The sequence below is a fragment of the Cetorhinus maximus genome, chromosome 2, assembly GCF_964194155.1.
Source record: "Cetorhinus maximus chromosome 2, sCetMax3.hap1.1, whole genome shotgun sequence".
Taxonomy (NCBI): Eukaryota; Metazoa; Chordata; class Chondrichthyes; order Lamniformes; family Cetorhinidae; genus Cetorhinus; species Cetorhinus maximus.
The window spans coordinates 180,017,265-180,043,867 of NC_135880.1; the positions used below are offsets into that span (position 1 = coordinate 180,017,265).

At 43.8% G+C, this 26,603-nt stretch overlaps 1 protein-coding gene across 2 annotated transcripts in view; it reads left to right on the top strand.

The window, feature by feature from the left end:
* unc45b (unc-45 myosin chaperone B) overlaps window positions 1-26,603 on the top strand; it is a 51,049-nt gene that overhangs the window by 12,927 nt on the left and 11,519 nt on the right. For both annotated transcript variants that reach the window (XM_078529838.1, XM_078529829.1), the window contains exons 6-16: window positions 1,041-1,208; window positions 7,237-7,405; window positions 11,162-11,332; window positions 11,932-12,103; window positions 13,530-13,830; window positions 16,354-16,448; window positions 19,072-19,213; window positions 21,413-21,553; window positions 23,424-23,551; window positions 24,332-24,398; window positions 26,167-26,280. In XM_078529838.1, coding sequence (XP_078385964.1) covers window positions 1,041-1,208; window positions 7,237-7,405; window positions 11,162-11,332; window positions 11,932-12,103; window positions 13,530-13,830; window positions 16,354-16,448; window positions 19,072-19,213; window positions 21,413-21,553; window positions 23,424-23,551; window positions 24,332-24,398; window positions 26,167-26,280 — 1,668 coding nt within the window. The remainder of the gene's footprint in view (window positions 1-1,040; window positions 1,209-7,236; window positions 7,406-11,161; window positions 11,333-11,931; window positions 12,104-13,529; window positions 13,831-16,353; window positions 16,449-19,071; window positions 19,214-21,412; window positions 21,554-23,423; window positions 23,552-24,331; window positions 24,399-26,166; window positions 26,281-26,603) is intronic.

The following is a 26,603-nucleotide window of genomic DNA, read 5'->3' on the forward strand; positions in this document are numbered from 1 at the left end:
CAATTATGGCGTCAGCGATGGCATTCAGCCTGTGCAGAAGTGCAGGACCGATGTCCTTCACCAAGGTCTCATGGTGGCTGCCATCCTACCACTGTTGACTCGATGCGTTGACATGCCGGCGCTTTCACCTCAGCCTGAAGGCGGACGGACTCTTCCATTGTGCCTTGCAATCTGAGGAGTGCAACAGACATCCCTTCCCGATGCTGTGTGGTTGGTTAGGTGTGCCATGGACGGGATGAAGACATGACCTGCAGGACAGATGAAGGTGTGTGAGAGAGAGTGAATGGTGATGTCCCTTGAACAGGCAGTGAGTGAGAACCTTGTGGATGTGTGATGGGTTTGTGAACGTGTGAGTTGAGAGTGATGAAAAGAGTGACTTACCCTGGCGGTATGGAGGAGATCATTCATCCTCTTTCGGCACTGGGTGGCTGTCCTCTTTTCTGGGGTGTTGCCGCTGACCACCGCTGCCATGTTGGATTGGTGACCTTGCTGGTCTTCACCCAGAGAGGGAGTAGAGGACTTCATGGTGGGCCTCCACTGTGTCCAGCAAGGGAGGCGTCGCTAAATTTGGGGGCAGCATGTTTCCTTCCTTTGGCAGCCCTGACTTTCCAGCAGCTTCCGATCCCTTGGAGAGAGTTAGCTCTGTGCAGGGGTGCCCTTTAAATAGGACGCCCGGATTACCTGCGGCATGGTGTGATGGTAGGGCGGGCGAATCATAGGCCGCCCTGCCAGCAATCCGGCATGTTTCCCATGATTGCATAATTTATGAGGCGGGAAGGGGACGATGCGGCGCAAAAACCCACCACTGCAGCCGGCGGGTAAAACACCTTTCTTCACGCCCGCTACCACACTTAGTGCGAATCTGGGACAATTCCACCCAATGGTGTTTACAGTTTTTGACTTTTCAACAGGAGGAAATTCTCAATCAGTCATAATGTCAAGTTATGCTTGTTGCCAGCTGTGTTGAGATTACTAGTTCACACAAATTCTTGCCGTACAAATGTTAAATTTTCTCCCTTTTACTGATTTCTTTTTACCAGGCTGCAAATAACTTGATTGTACTGGCGAGGGAAGATGCAGGAGCTGAACGGATTTTCCAAAACAATGGTCTTAATCTGTTGATGCAACTGATTGAAACCAAAAAGCCAGAGATGATGATTGCTGCAATAAGGACACTTTCAGGCATGTGCAGTCGCCACAAGTCACGGGTGAGTAGTGTCAGCTTACATTGAATGACATTGAATGTACAGCAGAGTAACAGGCCATTCGGCCTATCTGATTGGCGTTTATGCTCCACATGAGCCTCCTCCCACCTGTCTTCATCTCACCCTATCAGCATATCCTTCTGTTCCTTTCTCCCTCATGTGTTTATCTAGGTTCCCCCTTAAATGCATCGATTCTATTCACTTCATTCACCTCAAACACTCCCTGTGGTAGCGAGCTCCAGATTCTCACCACTCTCTGGATAAAGAAGTTTTTGCTGAATTCCCAAGTGGATTTATTGGTGATGGTCTTATATTTTTGACTTTGGGCTCCTCACAATTTGAAACATCTTCTCTACATCTTACCTATCCAACACCTTCAAGACTTCAATACTCTCCATTTGCCTGGATGAGTGAATCTCCACCAACACCAAAGAAACTTGACACCGTCCAGGACAAAGCAATCCACTGGATTGGCACCCCATCCACAAACATTCGCTCTCTCCACTGCCAACGAACAGTAGCAGCAGTGTATACCATCTACAAGATGCCCTGCAGGAATTCACCAAGCCTCCTTAAAGAGGACCTTCTGAACCCTTGATCACTACCATCTATAAGGTCAAGGGCAGCAGACACATGAGAACACCACCACTTGGAAGTTCCCCTCCAAGCCACTCACCATCCTGACTTGGAAATATATCACCGTTCCTTCATTGTCGCTGAACCAAAATCCCAGAACTCCCTCCCTAGCAGCACAGTGGGTGTACCTACACCACATGGACTGCAGCGGTTCAAGAAGGCAGCTCACCACCACCTTCTCAGGGGCAATTAGGAATGGGCAGTAAATGCTGGCTTAGCCAGCGATGCCCACGTCCCATGAATGAATTTTTTAAAACCCTGCTCTTTCCCCACAACCTCGCAAAATTTTCCTCCTTCAAGTAGGTATCCAATTGCTTTTTGAAAGTTACTATTGAATTTGCTCTCACCACCCTTTTAGGCAACGCATTCCAGATCTTAACAACTTTCTGCGTGTAAAAAAATGTTTCTTCATATTGTCACTTCTTCTTTTCCTATATACCTTTAACCTGTGTCCTTTAATTACCAACCTTCCTGTCACTGGAAACAATTCCACCCTGTCCACTTCATCAAAACCCTTTATATTTTTTGAATACCTTCTGTTATAGAGTTGATTTTCCAGGCAACTTTCCTTGGTGGGCATATTTAACTTTATTTACAAGACAGCAGCAGCAACTACATGTGCGCATCAAGCTCCATAACTAAAGAAAAACTCCCCCTTAGAGGTTCCCTGCGCTGCTAACTCATTGGTTTACACAGATCATGTGAATCTTACAACACAGGATTATTCTTAAAGCTACAGTCCTACTTTTATCAAAACTATAATTACTACATCCCTCCCCTTTAGCTTTTCTGTACATTCTGTATTTACAAGGATATTTATCTCACGACATTGAAATATTTACACAGGTCATGAAATTACAAGTTCAGTCTTTCAGGTAGTTTCCTGATCGATGTGGAATGTTGTAGCTCCATGACATCTGATTCTTTTGCAGGAACCACATTCTCTGGAACCGCATTAACTTCAGGTACCTCATTAGGCACAGGCAGTTCAGTGTCTTCCACTCTGACAGAGACGTCGGGCATGTCTGTCCTTGGTTGAGCAACTTCAACAGGAACCACAGGTTCAGCAATGGTTACAGGTGGAACATCATTTTGTTGGGGTATCTCCCTTCTTCTTAAATGATCCACATGCTTACAGGTGATCCAGCCCTCCACTTCCACGTAGTATGACAATGGTCCGGTCACAGGACCATTCACCATCATTTACCAGGTAACCACTATGGTCCTCCACCGAAATTCCTTACATATACTGCTTCTCCAACAGTAAATTGTCACTCACGACTATGCAAATCATGAGTCGCTTTTTGGTTCCCTTGATTTTTCTCCACCTTCCCCTCCAAATTGGGATGTATCAGGACTAATCCTGTTTGAAGATGGTGTCTCATCAGTAATTCTGCAGGTGATGCTCCTATCATAGTGTGGGGGATTGTTCTGTAGTGAAATTGGAAATGACAAAGTCTAGTTTCCAACAATTCACCTAGTAACATTTTCATTCCCACCTTCTATGGTCTTTTCGGACCTTCTTCCTTTTTATCTCCTTCTTTTACCACAGCATTTAGTGTCGGCCTTCATTTTAACTTCACTGTCGGCCAGACTTCTCTCAGGTGACATCTCAATTTGTCTTAGTTCAGTAGTTGAGCTGCCCATGATTTCATTATCTACCCGCATCTTGGAAAATTTTACGACTTTTGCTTTCAAATCCTCTTTAGCTTCATTCAGCTGATTCTTCAGCTCTTCTGTCTCCTTCTTGTATCTGTTGGCTTCCTCCTGGAACCTTGAACATTGCTGCATCTTCTCTGCCAATTGATTCTTCAGTTTGTTCAGAAAACAAGAGGTGTTAAATTCTTCCCGTTTCTCTTCGTAATTTCCCAGAGGTACAAACTTTGACCTGAGATCCTTGTCGTGTGTGAAGGTCTTTCAACAGGTTTTCCTTTTCTTTGTGAAGCTCACTCACTTCATCTTGAACTCTGTCATTCAGCAGAGTCTCCTTGAGTTTCTTCTGCTGTTCTTCCATGTCGTTGTTTAAGACACTCTTCATTTCTTCAGGTTGCTGAATGGCTACACATTCCTTTTTCATCCAGTTGTGGTCCTTGGACTCTCCAGGCTCTTTCTGAAGGACCATGCCTTGTTCCTTTTCCAACTCAGGAACTCTTTCTGCTTCCTTTTGAAATCTCACTGGCCACCAAGGTTAATTTCCCACAACCAATTTCGAACTAAAAGTCTCGGTCCTCTGCCTTCTAATACCATCACTGGTAGTTGTGCTGTTTGGTGTCTATAATAAACAGTCACTCTGGTGATACCTTTTACCTGGATTTCATCATCTGTGTACGTTTTCAACTTGGCAGAGGTTTGTTCCAACTTTAATTGCTGAGCACCTTTATTTAAATATCTGAAAGTGTGTTCCCCTACACCAGTGATAGAAGCACCCGTGTCTACTTCCATTTTTAAGGGTCCACCATTCACTTGCACTGTGACAATAATTGGCTCTGTCTTCCCAACTTTCATGTTGAATAATGAATAAATGTCAGAATTGTAAAAGCAAAATGCTGCGGATGCTGGAAATCTGAAACAAAAACAAAAAATGCTGGAAAAACTCAGCAGGTCTAACAGCATCTGTGGAGAGAGAAACAGATTTAACGTTTTGAGCCTGTATGACTCTGAAGAAGGGTCATACGGACTTGAAACGTTAACTCTGTTTCTCTCTCCACAGATACTGTCAGGCCTGCTAAGTTTTTCCAGCATTTTCTGTTTTTGTTTCAAATGTCAGAATTGGTTGTTTCTGGCTCTTCCACGCTATATAGTTCATTGAACTTCATTTGTTGCCTGGAAGCCTGTTTTAATATCAACTTTGCAAGGTTTCAATACGCATCCACTTCTGTGACAAAAATAACACTCTACCTTTTCAAATTGCCAATTATTAGGAGTATGATTGTTTCCATGTTGATAAAAATTAGTTTTCGACTTTGCTGCTAAGCTGTTTTCTCAACGTTTTCGGTTAGTGGGGGTTGTTTCCCGCTTCGCATCGGAGTCCCGGCTTTTTGCGCCACTTTCGGCTGACCGTTCCTGTCCAACTAGGAAAATGATGCCATTTTGCGCACCTTGAATCCCTTACAGCGCTTTCCATTGCAAGCGCTATTTCTAACGCATTTTTAAAGTCAAGGTCCACTTCAGCCAGCAATTTTTGCTGAATAGCATCCTCCTGCATGCCACAGGCCAAACGATCCCTTAGCATATCATTCAGGGTTTCACCGAAATCACAATATTCCGTTAGTTATTTTACTTTCACCATGTAGGTAGAAATGGACTGGGGCTCTATTCCATGAATTAAACCTGAACCTCTGCATTGTGACTGAAGGTTTGGGTTGAAAATGCTGCTTAATGAGGTCCACTAATTCACTGAAGGTCTTCGAATCTGGGGCACTGGGGGTCATCAAGCTTCAAATTAAACTGTAGATTTTGCTCCCACAAATACTCAGAAGAGTTGCTCTCCTCTTTTCCTCCCCCGTGATTTCATTGGCTTGAAGGTAGAATGCAAGACGTTCCATATATTGAGACCAGTCGCCTGTGGCTGGTTCAAAGGGATCGATTCTGCCAAACTGTGGCATCTCGGATGAGTATATCTTCCTTTCTTTTTAATGAACTTAGATACTCATAATCGCTGGATAAGGGACAGTACTGGATCTGATTTATCCTCATTGTCAGTTTGTTATAGAGTTGATTTTCCAGCAACCTTTCTTGGTGAACACATTTAACTTTACTTACAAGACAGTAGCAGCAACTACATGTGTGCATCAACTCCCCCTGAGAGGTTCCCTGTGCTGCTAACACATTGGTTTAGACAGATCATGTGATCTTACAACACACGATTATTCTTAAAGCTACAGTTCAACGTTTATCAAAACTATAATTACTACACCCTCATTAAACCTTTGAATCTCTGCACTGAGGACAATAATTTTCTCTGCAGTGCCTCCAAACTTCAAATTCATAAGATTTGTCATAAGTGACCATTAGCTAAATGAAAGTTCATGGAACTGAATTATTGACCTGGTTAGGAGCTTGGTTAGACAGTTAAAAAACAGAATTGAGATAGTGGGTGCAGTAGAAAAGTGTTCGGGTTGGTAAGGGTTAATGTGGTACTGGGGAAACAGGACTGCCCACATTATGATGTAGAGAGTCACATGATGGTAGACCGTGTGTAGGGAGAGTCTGAGGGAAGTTGGTACGAAGATAGCTCCATACCTTGGAGGTAAGTGTATAGTTATGTGTTAGCAGTAAACAGTTTATGTTCAACCACACAAGCCTCCAGACCTCTTAGTGAGATCCCAAACAACCTTACAACAGTGGGTATGTTCTCAAACTTGAAAGAAGTAACACAAGGATTTGTGCTGGGGCACAACTATTCACTGTATTTTTTAATGACTTAGATAATACAATAGAGAGGCAAATATCAAATTTTGCTAATGATACAAAGATTGAAAATGCAATAAGTAGAGTAGGCGGGAGCATAAAATTACAAGGAGACATTGATAGATTAAGTGAATGGGCTAAACTGGCAGGTGGATTTCAACACAGGTCAGTGTGAGACCTCAGCTCTGAAGAAGGGTCATATGGACTTGAAATATTAACTTTGTTTTTTTCTCTTTCCACAGATGCTGTCAGACCTGCTGAGTTTTTCCAGCATTTCCTGTTTGTTTTTGTTTTTGTTTCAGATTTCCAGCATCCGCAGTATTTTGCTTTTATATCAGTATGAGATCATCTAGTTTGGAAACATTTATTACATTAATGGTGATAAACTAGCGACAGTGAAGGTCCAAAGAGATTTAAGGGTTCATGTACACATCACTAAAATGTATTGGTCAGGTACAAAAAGTAATCAAAAAAGCTAATGGAACATTAGACCATATCTAGAGGGGCAGAATATAAAGAAAAAGCATCTTGCTACAGCTATACAAAGCTCTGTTCAGACCACATCTGGAGATCTGTGTATAGTTCTGAGCATTGCACTTTAGAAAGGATATATTGGCCTTTGAAAAAATGTAGTGCAAATTCACCAGAATGTCACCAGGGCTCCAAGGGTTAAATTAAGGGGGGAGATTACATAAACTAGGCTTGTATTCCCTGGAATGTAGGGGGCTAATGGGAGATTTTGATTGAGAGCTTTAGTGTCAGTTATTGGTTTTAATTCTGAGATTGATATTTTGCTAGCCCAAGGGTATTAAGGGAGATGGAGCCCAGGCGGAAGGTTGGAGTTCTGATGCAGATCAGCCATGATCTCATTGAATGGCAGAACAGTTGGAGGGGCTGAATGGCCTTGTGTTTTCATATCTGAGTGTGTTCTGTGGCATCATTGGGAGGGTTGAGCACTAATCTGATTGTAATTTTATGTTTCTAGGCGATTGCTGTATTGCATTTTGTAGGCTTGGACAAAATTTGCAGTCTCATGGCCCCGGACAATGAAGAGATTGCATTGGCAGTGTCGAGTCTCTTCCAAACAATCCTCGATAACTTTGAAGGAGTAGATAGTAAGGAACATCGTGGAAAGGATGAAGCTCTGGTGCTAGGTATGTAAAATGGTGACCACAGATCTGCTTACAGCCACAACAGGAGACAATTAACCAGTTTCAAAGTATATTAGACAATCAGCATAGAGTCAATCATGCCATACATAACCCTGTTACAATTTAATTATTATTTGAGCATTGTTGCTGTAGGCTAGGTGTTTATTTATTGCCTGGCTGTACTTGTGATGTCCTAGGGAAGTGGTTCTCGAACTAGGGTCTGTAGACCCCTGGGGAATGCAGAGACTTTCATTAGGACATGAGAAATAGGAGCAGGAGTGGGCCATTCGGGTCCTGGAGTCTGCTTCGCCATTCGATACAATCATGGCTGATCTTCTGCCTCAACTCCATTTTCCCTCCCACTCTCCATATCCCTGGGCTGGAATTTCATGCCCTGCTGCTGGTGGGTTTTTAGGTGGGGGGGATGAGCGTGAAATTTTAGGAACGGGATTCCCTCTGAGTTCCTACCCACCCCAACCCCGCAGCGATTAATGGCCACTTAAGGGTCGTTTCCCACCCAGCTTCAATTTTTAGGCTGGCGGGAGGATTTACCTGGCGTGGGGGGAAGCCCGAAAATGAACGGGCTTAGATCTCAAGCTGGGGTGGTGGGGGGGCTTCATCAGAAGCCCCCTTCTTAAGGCCTGGTGGCTGTTGGACCCCTCTCCCTTCACCACCCCCCCCTCTCCCCTGTCACCCACTTTGAGCCCACCCAGGCCTTCCCTACTGTGGGACCCCTTAAACTTACCTTGTCCTCCATCCCTGGGACTTAGGCTCAGGCATCTTCCTGGAGCTCCTCTTCAGTCCACTGCAGTTCTTATCGCTGCAGGGGCTAGAAAGCTACTGGCCAATCAGATTGGCTGGCAACTCGCTAAGGCAGGACTTCCTCTCACGTGAGAGGAGGAAGTCCCGCCTGCAGCCAATTGGCGCTCATTCAAGCGTGAAATGGCTGCAGGGCAGGCAGATTCGGCGAGGTTGTGTTCCCCACCAACTCTTCAGACGTTGGGAAGGGAAACCCCGCCGTCCAAAAAGTTCAGGCCCCGATTCCCTGAGAGACTAAAAACCTATCTATCCCAGCCTTGGATATACTCAGCAATGGAGAATCTGCAACCTTCTCGGGCACAGAATTCCAAAGATTCACAGCCCTTTGAGTGAAGAAATCTCACCTCATCTCAATCCTAAATGATCAACTCCTTGCCTGGAGGTTGTACCCACCCCCCGCCAGTGTTCTAGGTTCCCCAGCCAGGGGAAACCACCTCCCAGTGTCTGCCCTGTCAAGCCTCTTCAGAATCTCGGATGTTTCAGTGAGGATACTTCTCATTCTTCTAAACCCCATGGCATATAGACTCAATTTACTCAGCCTCTCATCCAAGGCCAACCCTCTCAGCCCAGCAGCCAACCCAGTGAACCTTTGCTGTACAGCCTCCAGGCAAGTATATCCTTGCTTATCCAAACCAAAACTGAGCCTGGTACCTCAGGTGTGGCCCCACCAAATCCCTGTAACAATTGTAGCAAGTCTTCCTTGTTCTTGTACTCCAGTCCCCTTGCCACAAAGGTCAGCATGTCATTTTCTTGCTGTACCTGCATGCTAATTTTCTTTGTTCCTCATACGGGTGCACCCAAATCTCTTTGAACATCAGCATTTAGAAGTTTCAGACCTTTTAAAAAGTATTCTGCTTTTTGATTCTTCCCCACGTTGAATTCCATTTATCAGCTAATTGTCCACTTACTTAATCTGTCTAGATCTCTTTGCAGCCTCTTTGTGTCTATTATGTTTTACTTTGGGGTCACTTTGCTCGTGAACCGGTTGCACGCTTATCTGTCGGCAGGCGAGTCGATTATAATATACTGCAGACGCAGAGACCAATATGAAATGAAGCACACACTATTTATTTACACAAACAACAGAGCACTAACAGGATGTGTGCTTCCCCAACCAGACCCCACCCTAGACTAACATTAACATGGTAGCCCGCGCTACACAGCTATTGGGTCTTACAATCATGTGGTCAATCTGCTCACATTCTCTTAAAGGTGTATTGCACCTCAGATTACCACAGTGTCCTTCTCACAGCTTACATTCCCACCTAACTTTGTATCATCAGCAAACCTGGGTTCACCTTCGTCAAAATCATTAATATAGATTGTAGATAGCTGCAGCCCAAGCACTGATCCTTGCAACACTCCACTAGTTACAGCCTGGCAACTTGAAAATGCCCTGTTTATCCCTACTCTCTGCTTCCTGTCCTTTAACTAATCCTCTATCCTTGCTAATATTTTACCCCCAACTCCACGAGCCCTTATCTTACGTATTAACCTTACCTTATGTATGGCACCTTACTTAATGCCTTTTGGAAATCCAAGTATACTACAGCTACTGGTCCCCCTTTATCTACCTTCTAATTACATCATCAAAAACTCTAATAAATTTGTCAAACACAATTTCCTTTTCATAAAATATTGACTTTGTTTGATCATACTATGTGCGTTGTTAAGACTTCTTTAGTTATAGTTTTCAACATTTTGTTTTTAATCAAATGTATTTTTGCTAAACATATTGTATTGTCTCTTTAAATGTTTCACACTGTTTAAGTTCTGACATACCTTTTAGTCTATTTACCCAATCAGCCTTAGCCAGCCTTCCCCCTTACACTTCTGTAATTAGCTCTCTTTAAGTTTAAGACTTGTGCTTGAAATGGGAGCATGGCATTCTGAAATTTAATATGTAATTGAATTGTATTATGATCACTCTTTCAAAGAGGATCTTTTACAATGAGATTACAGGTCGAGTATCCTTTATCCATAGATCTAAAAACTGAACACATCCAAAAACCGCACTTTTTTTGAACCACATCGACCTTTAGCGCGGGAAGTCCAGTTGTTTGTCTGCACTGTTTACCTGGTGATTTTTGTGGTGAACATGTCAAAAAGAAACTTATTACAGGTATCCTGTATGTACTATTCAGTGATACACCTTACTTTCCTATCCATTTGATTTACTTTAGGCTATAGCAAGCCTAGGTTTAGGCTATTGTAATGTAAGTTTATATGTGGTGTCCAAAAACTGAAATGATCTGAAATCCAAAACGCAATCAGCCCCGAGGGTTTTGGATAAAGGATACTCGACCTGTATTCATTAGACCTCCTCAAGGGTAATTAGGGATGGACAATAAATGCCAGCAATGCCCACACCCCATGAATGAATAAAAATAATCTCTGTGACTTGGGTTCTCTGAACCCTTGAATAAGATTGACAGCTGGAATCCCTAGCACCATAGAACAACACAACAGCGAAGGAGGCCATTGTGTCTATATACTGGCTCTTTGAAAGAGCGATCCAATTAGTTTCAACTTCCTGCTCTTCTGCCACAGCCTTGTAAACGTTGCCCTTTCAAGTATTTATCCAATTTCCTTTTGAGTTTGTTCTGCCACCCTTTCAGGCTGTGCAATCTTCTTGTTCTTTTGTCAATAAAGTTAAACCTGTGTCCTCTGGTTGCTGACCCCTCTGCCACTGGAAACAGTTTCTCCTTATTAACTCAACCAAAATCCTTTTGAACTCCTCCATCAAGTCTGCCGTAACCTTCTTTGCTCTAAGGAGAACAGTCCCAGGTTGTTGAATGACTCCGTGTGCCTCAAGTCCTTCACCTTCGGTGGAAGTTTAGCAAATCTTCCCACTACCCTCCCCAAATATTTGAATTTTTGACTGATGTGAGATTTTTGATGGCATCTAAGTTGCCGTGAATCTGTTTCATTTTTCCGTAGATACCTCTAAGGATGTGAAGATGATCATCACACATCTTCTAGAAATGCTGACTCACAAAAATGTCTCAGGACACGGACGGGATCAAGCACTTAATCTGCTGATCAGAAATGTACCTCGAAAGGACCTGGGTATTAAAGACAACACCAAAAGCTTGGATACGATTGATATTGGTGTGTACACCCTTCATAGTTTTGTACTTCTGTCTGTATAACTGGGACAACTTTGCCTGCACAGAGTTTCTTTGCCAGCAGAACATTGCGGAAGAACGTTTCTCTGCTTGTGCCAATACTAAGAGTTGGTACAACAGTTACCCAAGGTGTTGTGTCAATCAAAAACAAGACATCAGGTCTGGCTCTGCAAATTTCCTTTCACTTTATCCCCAGACTCAGCATCTTTTTTGGGGAGAGAGTTCCAGATTCCTACTACCCTTTGCGTGAAGGAGTGCTTCCTGACATCACACTTGAGCTATAAGATCTGCCCCCTTTTTCTGGACCCCCCCTGCACCAGAGCAAATAGTTTCTCTCTATCTACATTAACTCTATTCCTCTCTCCACAGGGCCTGCCAGACCTGCTGAGTTTTTTTCAGCAGTTTCTGCTTTTATTTCAGATTTTGTGGGTTTGTGATGTGTTGACAATTGTTTGCTTCTATATAACTTAAATTATCATTTTAAAGTGGTTTGGTGGCACGATAAAGGGAAGACAGTGTTGTGAAATCCAAATCTGCCGATTCCTTTCCTTATCCAACTCACAAATGACATTTTCCCTCAAGGCTTGAAGAAGATCTTGAAAGTAGGAGGACAGATCCCCGAACTGCCCAACTGCTTGCCACTGACTGAGAACACCTGCCTCACTGCTTCCATCTTACTCAACAATCTTTACAATGATCTTCGATGTGATGAGGAAAGAGCAACTTTTCGAAAAATCTGCGAGGGATATGTAACGTAAGTAGCATAATGTATCAGGTTAGCCATTCGGTTTGGACTTCTGTTTTACACATTGATTACAACCCTTTAAAGGCTTTGTGGATGTAGTAAATGGAATTTTATGAATGAGAGGTTTTTTTTCAACAGAGTGAAGTCTGCAATAGACATTTAGAATTTTATAGGGCTGGATTTTCAGCTTGGCATGCGGGCGCACGCCCAACAAGGGGAAAATCCTCCCCATAGAACTTTATTTTATCTCTTCTCCTCAAGGGTCCTGAGGGATGCCCATGGTGGGTACTAGGTGAGTTGGCATAATCGGTGTAAGGGCAAAGGGTGGTGGGTGGGGGACATGGGTTGACATGATGTAGCACTAAGTTGGCATAGGGGCAATAAAGGGCCATGGGGGGGTGTGGCCATAGGTTGGCATGGAGGGTATGAGGTGTTATGGGGATGGGTGGGGGGCATGAGATGGTAAGGGTTGGCATGAATGGGGCATGGGGAGTGCGTGGGGAGTTATCTTTCATGTTTTATTCTTTATCTTTAAACTTTGGACACAGTGCCGGATCCCTGAGGCAGGCCTTCCCCCCAAGGCTGGCTCTGCGCTCAGCATCCACCTCAGCTCTTCCCGGTTTCCCGCCCTAACTTCCAATCCAGCCCGCTCCCCCAAACTGAAAATCTGATGTTCGGGCAGCCATTTTTAAAGGTTGGGTTCGGGGAGCCAGCAATTCTCCCATCTTTGCACGCCCTCCCGGGAGCGAGAATCTGGGCCCTAGTCTCAGTAATGATGACTCAAAAAGCACCAGATTGTTGTTAAAACTCCATCTGGTTCACGATAGTCCTTTATCCTCACCCAGTCTGGCCTAGAGGTGACTCCAGACCCACAGCTACATTGAATATCATGAAATACTAGCACTGAAACAACAACTTGCATTTATGTAGAACCTTTAACATAGTAAAACATCCTAAGACACTTCACAGGAGTGAATTCGGACAAAATTTGACATTGAGCCGCATAACATTATTAGGGCAGATGACCCAAAAGCTTGATTCAGGAGAATCTTAAAGGAGGAAAGAGAGGTAGAGAGGAGGAGTAGTTTAGGGAGGGAATTTCACAGTGTGGGGCCCAGGCAGCTGAAGGTAGGGCCACCGGTGTTGAAATGGGGGAAATTGGGGACACTCAGGAGACCAGAATGGGAGGAGTGCAGAGATCTTGGAGGGTTGTAAGGTTGGATGAGGCTACAGGGAGGGGTAGGCCATGGGAATTTTAAAATCAAGGCGTTTCCAGACTAGGAGCCAATGACGGTCAATAACGGGTGAATGGGTATTGCTGTGAGTTAGGACATGGGCAGCCGTGTTTTGGGCGATCTCTTGTTTACAGAGGGCTGAAAGGTGTGACCAAAGAGGAAACAAACTTTTTTTTTATGTCTGTCTACTGATGCTGCAGGAGCAAGTTTGATCCTCATAACATGGAAAAGAACCTGCATGCGATCCAGTGCGTGACCGCACTCCTCCAGGGACCCTTTGATGTTGGAAACAGCATTCTGGCCCTGCAAGGCGTCATGGAGATGATGGTCGCATTGTGTGGTTCAGAGAAGGAGATTGACCAGTTGGTGGCAATAGAGGCCATCATCCATGCAGCAAGCAAAGCCAGCAGAGCAAATTTCATCATTTCTAATGGAATCACTTTACTGAAGGACATATATAAGAAGTCAACTAATGAGAAGATCAAAATCAGAGCGTTGGTGGTAAGTTTCATTGAGGAGTTTTGCAGCCTTTTTGTCAATTTTTTGCTGCTCAGTTGCACTGGTTTTCAGTGCAATTTGCTCAAAATTGGGCCAAATGTAATGTGAAGATCCTAATCTAATGATTAATGTTATTTGACTCTTTCTATCACTTTTTGTATTTTGATACTTAACTTGGAAAAATGATCAGTTGTAAAATGAACTCAATCTCGGCCGTGATAGACGTTGATTTCAAATAAATAAACCTTTGATTTGATTTGATTCGAATCTGATGCGCAAATTGTAAAACGCTAGGAGGTGGCATGCTTACCTCTGGGTCAGAAGCTCTGGATTCAAGTCCCACTTCAGGACTTGGATGGCCATGGGAGGTGTGTTTGTAATGTTGCCAGACAAGTTGATTATCAGCCTGTAAATCCTTCCAATACGCCTGATGGCAGGCGGTAAGAGTGGGAGAGTGTCCTGGTCAGCCATACTGCAGAAGGCAATGGCAAACTATTGTGGCATTTTACTAAGCATAATCATGGACCAATCCAATGGAAGTCCATGGTCATCAATGCCTGCATGGTGTCTGAAGGAGGAGGAATAATGCTCAGTGCAAGTTGAGTTTCTGCGATCTTTTGGTTGAAAAAAATTTGAAGCTAGAAGCCAACCCAACCAACAAAACTGGTCACGCCCCTGGTATGAATCAATAACCATGGGGTTTCTGCTAACTGTGCTCGTTTGAAGGGCTTCGAAGAATACCAAAAATCAAGCTGGCTCTTTTAGACAAAAGAACACCAATAGGAATCCTTTTAATGCTTCTGGGTGTAATTTTTGCTTAAATTTACAGAGAAACTAACTAATGTATCTCAATCTAACTATCAAATGATTCTATAAAGTTTTTTTTAAAAAGAGTTATTTACAGTAATTTAGAACCACAGGTGGTGAATTGACACTGATTTAATCTGCTAATTTTCCTGATAAACCAATTTTCAATCGGTACTAATCAAACTGCACCAAGTTACCTCTTAAATATATCAAGGATTATTTCCTAAACCAATTTTTAAAAAATTCATTCAGAAATTTTGCCTCATTGCACTGGTTTGTGACAGAGTTTGCATTCAGTGATGTGCAAATAAATTTGAGCAGAAATTTGGGCAAAAAATGCACTCAAATGGATGCAGTTTTGGGTGTAACTAACATCTGTCTCACCAAGGTCTAAATTCTACTCCTTTGTGCTCTGGGTAGAAGAATATTCTCTCTTTCCTTATCATGTAGCTAACTAGAATGATGCCTGATGTTATCTTGATGTGATAGCATACTTAAAATGAAATATGTGGATGCAATTGTAGTATTTTGTTTAGCTCATGTGGAAATGGCTGAGCAAATTTGTCCAATGCCATAAATGTGTAACAGATAGCTTCACTCCACAATTTAAAATGAGATATGTATCGTACAAATTAACCACGTGACATTCACATTCTTGTGAGGTTTCAGCAATGTAACAGCTTGGGAAATGTTTGCATTCAGTCAAATTTCTTACACCTCCAATCTTAACCTGGCTTTGAGTGGTATCTGCAGTTTGGCCCCTTTAATATCAGCCAACATTGTCTCAATCTCTTTATTCTTTCCAATTCATGTTCAAAGCACCCCTGTATTTTACTGAGCTTATTTTACAAATTATATGGAATTTACAGCAGAGAAACAAGTAATTTGGCCCGACTGGTCCATGTTGGTTTTTATGCTCAACATGAGCCTCCTCCCACCTCCTCTTCATCTCACCCTATCAATCTGTCCTACTCATTTCTCCCTCACATATTTATCTAGTTTCCCCTTAAATGCATCTGTGCTATTCCCCTCAATCAATCCTTGTGGCAGCGAGTTCCACATTCTCATCAATCTCCGTGTAAAGACGTTTCTCCCGAATTCCCCATTGGATTTATTAGTGACTATCTTATACTTATAGACCCCAGCTTTGGTCTCTCCCATAAGTAAAAACATCTCCCCTAAATCTACCTTAACGAACTCCTTCATAAGTTTAAGGACATCTTTCAGACCACCCTTCAATCTCTTCTAAGGGAAAACAAACCCCATGCTGTTCAGTCGGTCCTCAATAAAACACTTTTTAATTAAGGCCATGAACTTTTAATCTCCTTAATCTCAGCTGGAATGGGCTGAGTTTAACATTATTTACAATATGGCTGCTCTTCAGCAAAATAATCTATGAAATCTATTAAAATAAAATGAACAACATTTAGGTTATTTCCACATATGGTTGGTGGCTTTTATTTCCATATTTTCACAAACGATGGAATATTTTAACTTTCCTGCCAAGTTAGTTTGACGACTTCTGTCATTCTTCAATGGGAATAAAATGAAAGTGAGCTGATTTTTTCAGAACACATATTATTCCATCTCCTGAAATAAACTCCGTTGATCTGTTAATGAAAGGGCTGATTGTAATTTTTAGTGATATGTGGCTGCCGGTTTCCTATTTGAAGAGTTGGTGTTTAAATATATTTAAAATCTTGTGTGTGTCCCTGATAGGGTCTCTGCAAGCTTGGATCAGCAGGGGGAACTGACTACGGTCTGAGGCAGTTCTCTGAGGGATCCACTGAGAAACTCGCAAAACAGTGCAGAAAGTAAGTACCTCGAGTATTAGGTTTACAATTTGCATTTAATGTAAAACAAACTCAAGATGCCTAACAGGAGTGTTATCAGACGAAATTTGACAGCAAGCTACATGAGGAGATTAAAGGGCAGGTGACTGACTAAAACTTGGTCAAAGAGATGGGTGTTAGGGCATTGTTGAAGAGAGTTAGAGAGACGGAGAGGTTTGAGGGAGGGAACTCTACAGATTAGAGTCCAGCCAGTTTAAGGCATGGCTGCTGATGGTGGCAGGATTAAAATTGGGAGCGTGCAAGAGGCCAGAATTGGAGGAGCGCAAGGATCTTGGAGGGTTGTAGTTCTGCAGGAGATTACAGAGATTGGGAGGAGGCGAGACCATGGAGGGATTTCAACTCAAGGATGAGGATTTTAAATTTGAGGTGTTGGTGGGCCAGGAGCCAATGTAGGTCAGTCAATAGGCTTCCACATTTTATCTTTTTCTGGTGGAACATTATAAAACTGTTTTTTATTAACTCCAGTTTTCCGTGATATATTGGCTTTTTTTCATTCGTTCACGGGATGTGGGCATCACTGGCTAGGCCAGCATTTATTGCCCATCCCTAATTGCCCTTGTTGGACATCGAATTGATAGTGGTCCGGAGGGCTTGTAAAGAATGGTGTTGGAAAAGGTTGCATGATAGTTTGAAAAAAACATTTATCTCCCTTTATAAAATTTCTTGGGGCAGGATCTTCAGGGGCCCACTTACCAACGTGTAAAATGACGTGTGGTGGCGTCGAGCGTGCGTCCCGATGTCACTGCGCATCATTCAGATCTTGAGTTCGGTGGGCACGCACCGGAGTCGGCTGTGTGCCCGCCGAACTGTCAAAGGCCTATTAAGGCCATTTAAATTCCAGTTGAAGTCATTAACAGAGCTGCCCGTCCAACCTTAAGGTAGTCGGGCAGGCGAAGAGCCCAGGCGGCCTTCACATTTATCATGAAACCTCATCCACAGGCGGGATGAAGTTTCATGAGGGTTTTTAAACTTTAATAAAATTTACTGTCACATGAGGGGACATGCCCTAAAATTTTTTTTTTCCCTTTATTTAAATTTTTACGTATCAAACTGATCTACCTGAGGCAGCTCTGTGCCTCAGGGAGATTTCTGCGCTCTGATGTGCGCATGTGTGAAAGTAGTGCAGGCCCTGACTCAGCCTCCTCCCCCCAAAGCCCGCGCAGGGAGCGCTCAGTGCTACCGGGTGTGGGTCACTCTGGGCGGGCCTCATTTGGCCCACCCGCGTAAAATGGCGGCGCGCAGCCTATCAGGGACGGCAATCGGCTGTGCGCCCGCCCACGCCCGCTCCCGCTCAACCCCTCTCCCACCCCCTCCCCACCCCCCTCCCCCCCCCCGACAGGGAGAAAATTCTCCCCTTGGTGTTTCCAATCGAACAACTAACCAAATATTTAACCAAATGAAAAGCTTTGTGTTGCTATGTGAGCAATCAAAGATTACACGTAATTTGTGTGACGTGGTGATTTGCGAGTTTGGGGACCGAAATAGGTCAGTTTATATTCTATAGCTAAAAATATCATTCTCAGGAATTAGGCTATATATGAAGGCTAAGATTAAAAAAAAAGTACTTCAGAATATTTTATACGTATATATTTATATACCTACATGGGCGGAATTTTCTGCCTGTCGGGCGGGTCGGGCGGGAGCGGGCGTGGGTGGGAGCGGAGCCGATCGCCAACCGCATTGATAATTACTTTAATTGGTTTTTTAATGGCCTTAACAGGCTTTTGACAGTTCGGCGGGCGCGCAGCCGTCTCCGTCGTGTGCCCGTCCCCGCACGCCGACGTGAAAATTCTGGCCTGGGTGTAGGTGTGTGAGCTGTGGGGCAATGGATTGCATTCTTGCTTCTAAATCAGAAGGTCGTGGGTTCAAGTCGCACCCCAGAGACTTGAGTGCATAGCCTAAGCTGACCCTCCTAATGCAGTACTGAGGGAGTGCTGCAGTGTCAGAGATACTGGGTGGACTGTCCGGTCCCGCCAAAAGTCAATGGGCTTTTGACTGGCCCACCGCACCCCCAACAGCGGAGATGGAGAATCCTGGCTACTGTCTTTTAGATTAAATGTATAAACCAAGAGACTGTGCTCTCAGGTGGATGTAAAAGATCCCATGGCAATATTTTGAAGAAGAGTTCTCCCTAGTAACCTGGTCAATATTTATCCCTCAATCAACATCACCAAAAAAAAAAATCCCTGATTATCTGGTCGTTATCACATTGCTGTTTGTGGGAGTTTGCTACATGCAAATTGACCGCCAAGATTCTTATATTATAACAGGAAAGCTATAAAATGCTTTGGGACATCCTGAGGTTATGAAAGACACTATTAAAATGAAAATCCTTCTTTTTATACGTGAGGAAGACAAGGGAGTAGAAACTTGATTTAAAAGGATGAAAAATTCTGACATTACGCAAATATATCTGTACACTAGATATTGCCATGTGCAAATCACTTAACCAACGTCAGTACTTAACTTTCCTATGCCTGATTTGAATGTCCCTGTTTTTTCAGCAAACAAATCTAAATTAAATAAGTTAACGTGAATAGAAAGAAATAGTTTTACTGCTAAAGGAGCTGAATTCCTTATTTAGGTGGCTGTGCAACCAAAATATCGATACTCGCACGAGAAAGTGGGCGATCGAAGGCATGGCGTTCCTGACATTGGACGCAGATGTGAAGGATGATTTCGTAGAGGATGAGCCAGCAATGCAGGCAATGTTTGAGTTGTCAAAGGTAGATGGTCTCCACTTTTTAATTTCCATGTACTCCCACTTCATATTAAAGAAAGATGAATCCCTCGAGAAATATAATCGCATTACTTTTTAAATTTGTTGCATAAAAAAGATATAAATCAACATTTTTACGGTGTCAGCTTCTTTGATTCTATCACATTGTTTGTCCGAATATCATCTTTTCAGCTGTCGTGAAGACTGAAGCTATTGTCCTTGGTCCCTGTCACAAACTGAACTCCTTAGCCATTGATTCCAGCCCTCCCCTGGCAACTGTCTGGGGCTGGACCAAACTTGTCACAACTTTGGTGTCTTATTTGACCCTGAGCAAGCTTCCAACCACATATCTGAGCCATCACTATGCTCACCTATTTCCATTGCCCGACCATGTATTAAAAATTACAATGTGCATTTTGTCCACTTGAGGCTACCATACACACATGTGCCAGCGGAGGGAGTCTGATATGAAGAGATAATAAAGGATCCATGTTTAACAGCTTGCGCAGTTCTAATTCTAAATGCCTGGCTGAATAAATAACTGTTTTTGTCCCAAGAACTTCTCACCCTGCCTCAGCTTGTCAGCTGTTGAAAACTTCATTCAGGTCTTTGTTACCTTTCGGTTTGACTTTTCCAATGCACTCTTGGCTGGCCTCCTTTCTTCCACTGTCCATAAACTTGAGGCCATCCAAAACTCTGCTACCAGTGTCCTAACTCATTCCAAATGCTGTTCACCCATCATCCCTATGCTCGCTGACCCTACTTTGGCTTCTAGTTAAGCAACACCCTGTTTTCAAAATTCTCACCCTTGTTTTCAAATCCCTCTGTGGCCTCACCCCTCCCTATCTCTGTGACCTCCTCCAGCCCCACAAACCCCCTGAGGCAACTGTGATGCTCTAATTTCAGGCTTTTGAGCTGTGCCTTCAACTGCCTGGGCCCTAAACTCTGGAATTCCCTCCCCAAACCTCTCTCTTTCTACTTCTCTACCTCTTTTCCCTCATTTACGATACTCCCTAAAAGTGATCTTTTTGACCAAGTTTTGGCCACCTATCCTGATATCTCCTTGAGTGTCTCAGTGTCAAATTTTGCCTTATATTGCTCTTGTGAAGCATCTTGAGATGTTTTACCACGTTAAAATCGCAGTTTAAATACGAGTTTTTCTGTTGTGTGCATATTGAAAGTTCTGAAGGATAGTTAGCACCCACCAGCAGCCAAAGCTATTCAGTAACCAGATTACATTAGATGGATGTGAGAGGAAGTTTGACGACTAGTCACCTATTTAGCCTGAATGGTGAATTTGATCAATTTCAATACTGCAAGGAGAGATTCCCTGTTAAAATGTGTTTGTATCCAATTTAGGAAGCAAATGCAGACTCGCTGGAATAAATCTTCATGAAATTTAAGTGAAAGAATGGACTTTAAAATATTCACTTCTGATCATGAATCTCTCTTTTTATCTCGTTTTGATGAATTCCTGCGTTTCAATCGGATGTGATATTTATTCAGCTGGCAGAACTGGTTTTGCCTGTCCTGTGTGGAGTTGGTCTGCTCGTTGATAATTATCATCTCCAACCAGGCCTTCCACAGTCATTGTCGAAATAAGATTGAAAAGAAATTAAAGCAACTGAATTATCAATTTGATTTGTCCAGAATAAATCAACATGTGATGCGATTCTTTCGCATTCTTAACAGATTTCCACCACAAGGGAATCGCTTTTATTTTAATAATAATCTTCACTTTAAAAAAAAAATCCTGTTGAATTTTGCAGCCTTTAAATGGAGTGAAGGTTTACAGAGCCTTTTGCTTCTTATCATAGAGTGGTTACAGTGCAGAAGGCCTGTCGTGTCCATGCTGGCTCTCTGCTAGTCCCATTCTTTTGCCTTTCCCCCTTAGCCCTGCAAGTTTTCTTTTCTCTTCAGATAATTATCCAATTCTCTTTAGAAAGCCACAAGTCAATCTGCCTCCACCACACTCTCAGGCAGGGCCTTCCAGATCCTAAACACTCGCTGCCTGAATTTTTTTTTCCCCTCATGTGCCCGTTGCTTCTTTTGCCAATCACCTTTAACCTGTGCCCCCTGCTTCTCAATCTTTCCACCAGCAGGGACAGTTTCTCCCTATCTACTCTGTCCAGACACCTCATGGTTCTGAACACCTCTATCGAATTTCCTCCTTAATCTTCATCTCCCTGTTCCTTCTTTCCGATAGACCACTGACAAGACAATCCTTTATGCTGTCGCCTCGATCCTGGTGAACTGCACAAACAGTTATGATGTAAAAGAGAAAATTCCAGAGCTGGTTGAGTTGGCCAAGTTGTCAAAACAGCATGTGCCTGAAGACCATCCAAAGGTAAAAGAATAGCAAGACTTACATTGATCTAGCACTTTTCATTACCTCAGGATATTCCAAAGCACTTTATAGTTGACGAAGTATTTTTGAAGTGTAGTCGCTGTTGCAAGTAAGAAACACAGCAGCCAATTAGCACCCAGCATGTCCTCACATACAACGACTGATAATCTTTCTTCTTGTGATGTTGGTTGAGCAAAAAATATTGGTCAGGACACCAGGGAGAACTCTTCACTACGATACCTATGGGATTTTTTTGCATTCACCTGAGAGAGCAGATGGGCCTTCATTTAAACATTTCATTGGGAAGATGGCACCTCTGCCAGTGCAGCACCCCCTCAAGACAGGCTGGGTGGGTCAGTATGGATTTCTCTGCTCATGTCTTTGGAGTGGGAATTGAATCCAGAACCTTCTGAGTCTGAGGGGAGAGTGTGATCCACCGAGTCCAAGTATATACAGCTTTGAGACCTTGATTGCATCACCCCGCCTACCCCCCAACAAACACACACCCCCACCCGCACCACCACCCCCACCCCCACCCACACCCACACCGCCACCGCCACCCCCACCGCCACCCACACCCACACCGCCACCTACACCCACACCGCCACCCCAAGCCCCACCCACACATACACACCCACACCCACACCCCCACCCTCCCACCGTCCCACATCCACACCCCCCACCCCCCCACCCCCACATCCACACCCCCCCCACCCACACCCACACCCACACCCTCGCCCCCACCCACACACACACCCCCGCCCCCACCCACACACACACACACCTGCCCCCACCCCCACATACACACCCACACATACACACCCCCACACCCACATACACACACACACACATACACAGCACCACACACACATACACAGCCCCACACACACATACACACCCACACATACACACCCACACACACACACATACACACCCACGCACACACATACACACCCACACATACACACGCCCACACCCCCGCCCACACCCCCGCCCACACCCCCGCCCACACCCCCGCCCACACCCCCGCCCACACCCCCACCCACACCCCCGCTCTCACCCCCACCCACACCCCCACCCACACCCCACCCCCACATACTCATCCACACATACACACCCACACACACACATACGCACCCATACACACATACACGCACACACACACAAACACGCACACACACAAACACACACACACATACCCCCACCCACACCCACACATACACACCCACACCCACACCCACACAAACACACACACACTCCCACACTCCCCCCCCACACACACCCAAACGCGCACATACCCAAACACACACACACCCACACAACTACACACACACCCCCCCACACTCCCCCCACACACACCCAAACGCACACACACCCAAACACACACACACCCACACGCACACACCCACACCCCCACACACCCAAACACACACACAAACATATACACACACACACCCCCAAACACACACCCCCAAACACACACACCCAAACACACACACCCAAACACACCCCCCCAAACACACACACCCAAACACACACAAACACGCATGCGCACACACACACACCCAAACACACACACACACAAATACGCACGCGCACACACACCCACACACACAAACACGCATGCGCACACACACCCACACCCACCCACCCACACACACACACACACCCCCAAACATACACCCACACACACAAACACACTCGCTCACACAAACATACCCACACCCACACAAACACATACACACAAACATACATATGCGCGCACACACACACATTTTGTTATTTTACACGTAATGGTTGAAAGCGCGAGGAAATATGAAAATGTGAGATTATTGTACATGTGAACTGATGGCCTCTCTTGTTTTTACAGGATAAAAAAGACTTTGTGATGCTGCGCATCAAACGTTTGATCAAGGTTGGTGTTGTCTCAGCCCTTGCTGTTATGCTGAAGGCAGATAGTGCTATTCTGACAGACCAGACCAAGGAGCTTATGGCTAGGTAAGGTGTATGTTTCTGTTTGGCCAAAGTTTCAAAGGGAATTAGATGCACAATTAAACCTGAACATGCAATTTGGGCCTCAATTTGATGTCGCTCCTGAAAGACGTCACCTCTGACAGTACAGCACTCCCTCAGTACTGCACTGACCAGTCAGGATAGATTATGTGTCCAAATACTGCAGTGAGGTGTCAATACATGGCCTTTTGACTTAGAGTCAAGGTGTGCCAGGCTGGCACATTAATACTATTCAACAACATAGCCTACAAACAGGTACAACTACCAATTACCAGGGACATTCTCTTAGAAAAAGACTTCCATTTATATAGCATCTGTCACAACTTCAGGACATGCAAAAGCACTTTTATGATTTTGTTGAGGGATACACATTAGCCAAGTCACCAGGGAGAACTCCCCAGCTCCTTTTCTAAATAGTGGCCCTGGGATTATTCACACCTACCTGAGGGTGGACAGAGCCTTGGTTTGGCTCAGTCACAACTGCACAGGGAGTGTCAGCTTGGATTTCCTACTGAAGTCTCTGGAGTGGGGCTTGAACCCATAACCTTCTGACTCCAAGGTGAGGGTACTACTCACTGAGCTACAGGCAACATCTCACCAATATGCAACCTGTCACGTTGTATCTTGTGTAATGCGCATCATTTAAAGCATATTGTACCATATTGTTGTATAATTGAATATCATTTTCACTTAAAAAGGAACTCTTAAGGTTTGTACCTTTTTCTTGTACCTGTTTCTGAATCTAATTTCTCTTTGATTCTTTAGGGTGTTCCTTGCTTTGGTTGAGGATGTTCGAGATCGTGGTAAAATTGTGGCACAAGGTGGTGGAAAGGTAATTACATAGAATCACATTGAATTTTACAGCACAGAAACAGGCCATTCAGCCCAACTGGTCCATGGTGGTGTTTATGTTCCACAAGAGTCTCCTCCTACACCTACTTCTTATCAGCTTACCCTTCTATCCCTTTCTCCCTCATGTGTTTATCCAGCTTTCCCTTAAATATATCACTTCAACCACTCCCTGTGGTAGCGAGCTCCATATTCTCAGTGCTCCGACATTTCTCCTGAATTCCCGATCGGATTTATTAGTGACTATCTTATATTGATGACCATCGTTTTGGCTTCCTCCTCAAGTGGGAACATCTCCTCTACATCTAAATATTATTTTAAAGACCTTTCTTTACGAGGTCATGTGCTACGTATATTGTAATTATATCTGAGAGAAAAGAGTCCCAGCTTATTCAATCTTTTCTGATAAGTATAATTCCCCAGTTCTGAAACCATCCTTGCGTGTGGCATTAATACTTGAGGTTGGGCATGGCATTGTAGCTAACTAGAATTGAAAGGAGCTATACCAATGATAGCTGTGGTGATGGTGTGTTATAGTTCACTGAGAGTCCAAGTTGCTGTGGCAACACACACTTTTCCATGCATGTTATTGTCCGGAGCTACGACTAGTGATGGTAGAAGCTCCAACTTTCTTTCCGTCAAATGGCTGACCGGGAATCCCTCCCACTCTTACTGCCTGTCATTGGTGTGTGTTGGAAGGATTTGCTGCTTGACATTCAGCCTGTTTGGCCACATCATGAACACACCTTCCATGGCAATCAAGTCCTGGGGTAAGACTTGAACTCATAGCTTCTGGCGCAGAGGCAGGGATACTACCTCCTGTGCCACAAGACCTTCAATGATAATTGTACATGTTCGCAATCATGATAGTGAGTGGGTAACCAGATTGGGTTGTTCATGTATATCAGTGGTAATTAATAATTATTTGGGAAGTAATTAGTAATCAATAGTTAATTACAAATGAAATAATTGATAATTACAATATACGTGGTTAAATCTTTGATGCAATACACTGTGGCTAAGTGCCGTTAATGCCATATTTTCACCTTAATGACTTTAATAATCAGTGCGCACACACACAGTCTGATATTTCAGCTCACCCCACAATTAATACAGGACTTGTGTTCTGCTTTGGGAGACATGGGGGTATATTATGCTCCACAATGTAGTGTTGAGTAATTATTGGGCAGTCTGGATAGCTCCTGCCCAGCCATTATTGAATCGAATTTTCTTTGTTCTGCTGAAATATAAAAGGGAAAATCCTTTTCATCCAAAGCTATCCCCATTATCTTGTGAAATTCATGGAGCAGAATTTCCCAACCCATTAGCTACAGGATGAAATGAGACAATGGGAGACATAAAGCAGCAATGGGCTTAAAACGCCAGGGAAGGGAAACGCAAAAAATGTTTAAAAAAAAGACGACATGGATCTATGCAACACTCTGCATTCCCGCAGCCTGCTCTAGAATTGCTTAAACAGATGCCTTTGGTCATGAAGGTCGCATTAGAGGATTACTAGGGATAACAATCAAAGTGAAAGATGTCATTTTGTCATTATGAAATCAATGAAAAAGAAACATTTCAAAGGTTTTGTGGAAAGGGTTTGGAAATAGAGTTTAGGAAAATAGCTTCTTCAGAGAGCCAGCATAGGTGTGATGGGCTGACTGTCCTCCACCTGTGCTGTAAATTTCTAAGATTCCATCACATCTCGACACGCCGCTTCCTCTCACTTTGTTCCTTCTCTTATTCAGACTTTACTGCCTCTTGCCATACACGGCACTGACATTGGTAAAACTAAGGCGTCCCACGCTCTTGCTAAGATTGCTGCTGTCGCTGACCCAGAAATGGCCTTCCCTGGCGAAAGGGTAAGTGAAAATCTACTTTTCCAGTAACTGAGTGAAGTAAATGTTGAGTGATGGTCAGGGATCAATGCATCAGCCTTGATTCAGATTTCTTGCTAAACTGAGCGAGGACTCACTTAAAAGGAACCTGGTTAATTTCCGGCCCAGTCAAATTGGCCAGGCTTGTGGTGATTTGATTTTCAATCCCAGAACCATGCTGTAGCTTCATTCACTTTATAATTTTCTGTATCAGATGAGCATAGATATTATTGTTATAGTGCCTGAGACATTTTACTACGTGAAAGGCACTGAATAAATGTAAGTTTTTCTTGTCATTTCTCAGTCAG